Below are 7,030 nucleotides of genomic sequence, written 5' to 3' on the forward strand. Positions count from 1 at the left end.
CACTCACACACACACACACACACACACACACACACACACACACACACACACACACACACACGCTAACCACTATCCCCAGGGCCACTCCAAGCTCAGCCCTATCTCCTCACCTGCTCCCTCATTCCTAATTGTCATTGTTTAATTGTCCTTCAGCTTTTAATTAAAGATCAGTCGCTGTAATGAAAAAAGACCCACAAAGCCCCCTCCCTGCCCCCCCCCCCCCCCCACCATCGGATAGGCAGGGTAAATCACATTCAGATGTGTATATCCCATCACAGTGAAACCACCCAATGCCAGTGGTCAGACGCACTGGCTGGATTCAGGTGGACATGCGGGCTGACTTCGGGGGGGCAGCGGAGTGGGGGTGGTGATTAACAAGAATGTTATTATGGCTCCAACCGGGAAGCAGAACTTAGCCGCAGCTGAGCGGGATTGTTCCGGAAGCATTGTTCTGGGAGGGGGGGGAAATGTATGTAACGTGTAGAAGACGATGAAAAATGAATCAATGAAGATGCACCTGCCCCCATCCTGTCATGTCTACGCATCCATTATACGCAGCTTCTCAAGCTGTTCGTCAGACATCGACAAAAATAGCGGATGTCCGGTACCTCCTGCATCACGGCTTGTCGAACTAAACCCCAAACGGCTCACTCCCTAAACATGCATGGAACTCCCACAATATCCATAGGGACACGTCCCTACAATCCAGACCCAAGCCAAGGCAGGACACAGGTATTCAAAAGCAGAGGGAAACCTTTTTGTACCCCAAAATCTGTCGTTTTCTACTCATTTGTCCCCAAAAGTACAAGGTTTTCTTCCTGTTTTTTCCTTCTGTTGCTGTGACTGACAATGGGCGGGGGGGGGGGGGGGGGGGGGGTGGGAGGTGTGGGAGGAGGGGGTGGGGGGCGGAGTCCCAGATCCTTGTAAACACCTGTTGTCATGGAGATCCCTTCTGAACATCCCCTGAGAACAGCGGAGCTTTCCTGTGTCAGGTGGAGAGGGAATCAGGTCTGCAACACTGTCCACTGCCGGTGGGTGGGGGCGTGGCCAGTTATTTTGAGACGCCTGCTTCTCTCCCCAGTCAGGTTAGATGTAGCGGGCTGGCCGCGGAAGGAGAGCAGAGCGGGCCGGAGGTGTATCGGTCACCCCAGATGGCTGAACGTCAGCTTAATCGGCGTTTCTTTCTATAATAAGGATCCGCTTCCCCAAGCACTGACTCAGCAGAAATATGACGTAGGCAGAACCATGACTCACGCAAAACAAGAGGATGGCCTGAACTGCGGGCGGTTGGTGGGCGAGAGGACAGAAAGGCCTGCTCACTCTGAGGGTGCTCTTCCTGTGACGCCCCGTGGGGGCAGTGTGGGGGGGGGGGGGGGGGCACTCAATTTCTGCCTTTGCTCTGTCTCCTTTATGTTTTGCTTTCATCTGTGACGTCGGCACCAATCAGCTCATGAATCAGAAATCCACTGGAAAAGGAATATTAAAAAATCCAGACTTGTTCTTCTTCACAGCCCTGTGCCTTGTGGCCCTGCTTGTTACCCATAATGCCCAGAAACGCAGTAAGATCTATTAAGAGATGGATTTACACTTGGGAGGGGAATGAAGATTATTCCCTGTTATTCATTTCTGTTGTATTGTTTCAAAATGATGTTTGACTTCTGTAAATATGTAAAAAGGAGTAACGTCTTAATACGCTATGCGGTGTTTAATTATTCAGCTTTCCCCATGACAGCTGGTTACAAATGATGATGAAGCTGTGTATTTATATATATGGATATGCACAACCCCTATAGCTGCGGAGAGGGGGGTGCAGGGGGGGGCGGGCCAACGTCGTCTCTGTGGGAAGAGTCAGATGATTATCAATTCAATCCCATCCGCTACTCGGCCTCAGTGATTTGGAAGTACTGTGTTTTTTTTCCCAATATCCCCACTGAAACCAGTCTCAAGACCCAGAACCCAACTCTTGCTTTTTTGCTTCACACCTCCCTCTGAAGCATCCGTCCCTCAGGCTTCCGTTATTTTAGGTGGGAACATTCTTGCCGTCCTTTGACGTCTAGCCCCCATGTCACACGGCTCTGTCCCAACTTGAGGTCCTCGTGCTCAAAATGGACCACAGTATTACCTCTGTATCTGCGAGTGATATGTTCAGTGACTTATTCCGGACAATCAGAACCGCAGAAAACAGCGAAGCATCCATGCACTGCGTATATAATGTGAATGTGGTACCTAAACATGGGTTTAATTGATACATATACAGTTTAATTGATAAATTACACCCAGTCGGACATTACCAGCATTAAATATAATAAAGATAAAGTACATTGTACATTATTGTACAGTACTGTACAGAATTGTACTCTCTTCTAAATGACAGGGATTCTGATGTTTTAGCCTAATTCTCAAGAGACAATAGAGCAATGAAAAAATATGTATCAAGGAATGATGGCGCAACTAAAATCATGCTTCATCAAAAGATAAAGGAACAATGTAAAGCATACTGTTACACATTTTACAATGAAAAAATATTGCATTATGTACCTGTATATAACCTTTATGAAACAATTTTGAAACAATATCTTAGCCTATTGTGGCCGTACTTAATGCAACTGGGCTGACGGATTTCACCCTGTTACAGCCTGCATTCGCTTGGCACGTGGTTTGAGACTTATGAACTGTTTATTTCTGGAATTTCCAAATTATTTTTTTTGGATAACTGAAAACTGGCGCTTACTGAAACTGTGGGTGGGTGGGGGGGCACACCATTACACCATGACAGCTGGGGTACAGTGCTGCACCGATTAATGGCAGGTGTTCATTCAGCCCCTCTGCTCCTTTCCCCAGCCTCATTCATTGCAGGGGTGGGGGGAGACATTAGAGGGGGCCATAATTCATACAAAAGGGCCAACCTTGTCACTAGCCAATGATATGTCTTGAATCTGTGAGTCACAGGGGAGGGTGCACTCAGAGGGCCAATCAGCTTTCAACTCAGGACAAATTCTTCAACCAGTGGTTGATTGTTACCTGTGCCCCCATGACAGCCTAGCTGCACCCCCGGCACAGCCCAACTTGGGGCCCAGACTGGCCTTTCACAAATTTACTGGGACAGAGAAGGAGAGATGATGTCAGAGGCGTCTTCATTAGACGCGAAGGTCGAGCGGATGGCCAATTACTGCCCCCCCCCGAAGCCACACCGGGGGACGGGCGCTTCATTCCCCTCCCACTTTCTGTTTAATGCTGGCAGGCAGAGGGACCCGACACCCCCCCCCCCCCCCCGCCCACTGTGTCAGGACTGATGGGTCATGCTAAAAAAAAAAGTCACATTAGCTGCTAGTGCAGAGCTGCTCTCTATTGCTGCAATTTCATGCTAATTGTTGACCGCTCTTGGCCAATGTGATTGACGCTTCAACATATGCTGGCAGAGGGAGGGAGGGAGGAGAGAGGGAGAGAGAGAGGGAGACGGAGAGCGGGAGACGGAGAGCAGGGAGACGGAGAGCGGGAGATGCGAATCCATTCCTCCGCGGCGCCGACACGCTCTTTATTGAAAATGATGTTTCACTGCCGAGCCTCCTCATATACGCTTGCCCTCCTCCGGTCGCTCGGATACAAACGCTATGCACTGCATATTCCCGTTTTCCCCCTCTATTTTTAAAACCGCTGGGCGTAATCCGTTAATGAGGCTAAAAGTGCTTCACAGGCTTAATTTGAGATGCCATTTAAGACAGCTGCTGATAATGAAATTACGGTGTCCCGGCCTCACGCCGTCCCGGCAAGCGGCTGGCGTCCTGCCGCCACAATCAATACAACGCGTTGTAGCGTGACCCTCGGGCTGGACAGAAAACAAATAGATGGACGCTAGGTGCTATGTGTCATGAACTGTGTCACCAGGATCCCCTAACATGCAGTCGCAGCCTCCCGCCCGATAGGAGAAGCCTTGAAGCCTGTTCAGTTGACTTCCTGGAGCCACAAATGATTTTCTGGCTCTAGAAGTTTTCACTCACGGGCTCTGAACGGCAGCCAAATTTCACCGAATCCGATTCTCCATACACACCACAGTGAAACGGGGCCGTGGCTGATACTGCTCAGAAGTTAAGATTGACGTTCTCATCGCAACATAATCACGTACCTCTGTGTGGCCTGAGGACCCTCAGGTCCCCTCTAAGCACCGGCCAGCACGATCCCCCCCCCCATCCCCCCTCCCGACGTAAAGGGTTAACCCCCGATTTTCAGGCTCTTATCGGCGCTCGCCGAGAGCACCGGTGAGGGAGGGTGAAGGAAAATGTCACTCGGTGCCAGAGCCGAACCAGGCTGCTAAATGAGCGGATTTTTATGCAAATGTATGCTAATTTATGCACACGAGTCAGTGGCAGTGCCTGAGGCCTCTTTGATTGGCAGTTACAATTGTGTGTGTGTATGTGTGTGTGTGTGTGCATGTTTGTGTGTGAGGGACCACTGGCTGGAGGGATTTCTGCTGAAGACAGGAATTGCTGACTCCCGGGTGTCTGAAAAAGCAGGGATGTTACGGGCCAGAGTGTTGGGGGGATTCGGAATGTGTCCAGTGCAGTTGGGCTTCAGGTTTCCTTGCTCGTCACCCCCAGCCCGGCAGCCCACTCTGGGGCTCCCCACACATCAATGTTCCCCTGATTGTTTTTCCCCCTCAGCGCCCCCTTCCCCAGAAGCTGCAGCGTCATTTGTACTGGCAGCTCGGAATGTCGTGGGGGGTTTTAATTGCATTTTTGCGGGGTGCGAGTTGGGCTGTGGTGCCCCCCCTCGGTGACACAGGACATCCTCGGGTCAGAGGTCATGTCACCAAACGATTCGGCGTTTGCTCCTGCCCTTCCCGTTCCCAGGCAGATCCACTGGCGTCAGTGTAGTGAACTCTGGGAATAGTGCGGCTGGTTTCACACCAGATACTTGTTTTTCCTGGACGCTGGTTTGTTTTTTGTACCACCTGACAGGCAGAGAAGCGACAGGCATACTGGGTGACGTAAACCGGCCTGGGTGAAGGGAACGCGCTCACTTGTTGTACGACGGGAAAGACTGCGGAGATCACCAAACCCTGTGATTTCTATGTGTGTGCAGGCCTCCAAAAGCGAGGTCTATCTCTCCCTCTCATGATGGGCTCTTATTAAAATAATGCAAATGTTCCCCTCATTTATTTTCTTAGAGCTTTTTGGTAGAGGCAGCACAATCGTTTTGCGTCTCAAAGACCTCCCCCTGGCCCACGTACCTCTCTGATCTGCTAGCCAGTGCTTTGTTCCTCAAGACAAACGGTATATGAAGTACTAGGAGGGTTCTGCCCCAGGTTTCAGCGCCCCCTGCTGCACAGAGGTAGCACAGCACCCCCCCAGGCTCGGAAACACATCTGGCTCCTTGTTTGGCTCTCACATCTCATTTGTAATAGACGCCCGAGTCGGAGTTGCCAGGCTGTAGCCCTGAAGGGCCAACTGGGGGGCTGTGTCAGCGACCAGACCGCAACATTGAGCCCCCCTGCAACCCCCCCACCACCAATGCCAGTGCCAAAAGCCTGTTTCCAAGTAAATCCAGAGCCGGAAGCAGTTTGTGTCTTACTCCATCATAACAGACGCGATGAATAATACATCTGTTACGGAATTATTAGGAGAGATTTGTTACACTTGAGAAGGGATGTAATGTGCAGGTTTATCTCTGGACGGTGTATCCACAATGTAAGCTAAGCCTGCCTAAGACACAACGAGTGGGAGGAGAACCGCTTGCCTGCCTCGCCCGCCCCCACCCCCCCCCTTCACCAGGGGCAATGCACCCCTCCCCAGTAACGGCACTGGGTGGTGATGGTGCATATCAGTCCTCAGACCGATTGACGCCGGCTCTGTTTCCGCCAAAACCAGGCCTGAAATCTGCGAGCCGGGGGATCCATGCTACAAGCCAGAGTGAGACAGCCCCCCCCAACCGCTCCCATCTGTGTGACGCGAAAGGAAGGAGGACAGACCTTGCAGACAGTCAGGACATCACCACCTGCAGGTGCAAATTCCTGTCTTCCCCCAGGGGAGGAGGTAGGGGATGCAGCAGAAGCATTTTAATGGGAAAAACACCAGAGGGCGCTAGAGAGTGAGGTCACATGAGTGCAAGAGGCCTTCCCATTGGCTTAGAGCTCTAACTGACTCTGTGGTCCACACACTCCGTCCACGTTTTCGTTTCCGAGGCGAGTGCTTCCAATTTCAAGGCTGTTAAGGCTGATTGGGGCCTTCAGGGAAAGCGGGTTAACGGTTTAAAAAGAGAAGACGAAGAGGACAGATAAATAAGCAATGTAATACAGTGCCTGCTTTATTGATCTGTGACTAACTGGGTAGCCATTAAGTTCTAAAAATCCCAGAGCGGGAAACGCATCGAGCTCAAGCTCAGTCGGATAGATTTTCATTTTCTGCAATCAGCATTCTGACTGTTTTTTTCCCCTTTTCTGTGCAGGTAATTAATACAGATAAGTGTTAGCAAACAAAACAGTTCGACGCCAGCAGCCACTGGCGAGAGGGAGAGAGGGGGGAGTTCGTCGTTGTGGGACTGGCACATGGCCACCAGCCTCGACCTCACAGCCACCCGCTGCGGGTCCCTGCCGATTTCCCGTCCGTCCCCCTCCCCCCCCCCAGCCATTCCGTGTCTCACGCCCGATGGAGAGGAACGGCAGCATGAGGAAGTGAGCCTCGCATCCTGGCAGGTGATTGATTTGTTTAGCGCCCTCGCTGACGTCCGGAACGGGGCCTGGCGGGGCTGTGGCGTCCACCGTGATTCGGACGACGCGCCGCTTGAGTGAGATATAAAAGTTTGGAAGGAGTGTGACGACAGGAAAGGTCATCCTGGCAATAAGGGGAGGGGGCCATGTAGCCAACCCCCCCACGCACGCACACACACATGGACCACCCATGATTCATGTACCGTGCCTGGCCAACTCCCCCCTTGCCCTCCCCCATGCTATCAGAAGCCCACTCCACCAAACCCGAATGAATAATGCATAGTAACACAACCCTCATTCACTCTCAGGATGGGAGAGCGAAGCATA

At 51.6% G+C, this 7,030-nt stretch overlaps 1 protein-coding gene across 1 annotated transcript in view; it reads right to left on the minus strand.

The window, feature by feature from the left end:
• The window catches only part of LOC125704113 (AT-rich interactive domain-containing protein 3A-like), a 19,742-nt gene extending 12,916 nt beyond the window's left edge, over positions 1-6,826 (minus strand). Inside the window, exon 1 of the mRNA XM_048969442.1 lies at positions 6,637-6,826. Within this exon, the coding sequence (XP_048825399.1) occupies positions 6,637-6,826 (190 nt within the window). The remainder of the gene's footprint in view (positions 1-6,636) is intronic.
• Between the last annotated feature and the right edge of the window lie 204 nt (positions 6,827-7,030).

This window comes from Brienomyrus brachyistius, chromosome 11, assembly GCF_023856365.1.
Source record: "Brienomyrus brachyistius isolate T26 chromosome 11, BBRACH_0.4, whole genome shotgun sequence".
In the NCBI taxonomy this organism is placed as follows: Eukaryota; Metazoa; Chordata; class Actinopteri; order Osteoglossiformes; family Mormyridae; genus Brienomyrus; species Brienomyrus brachyistius.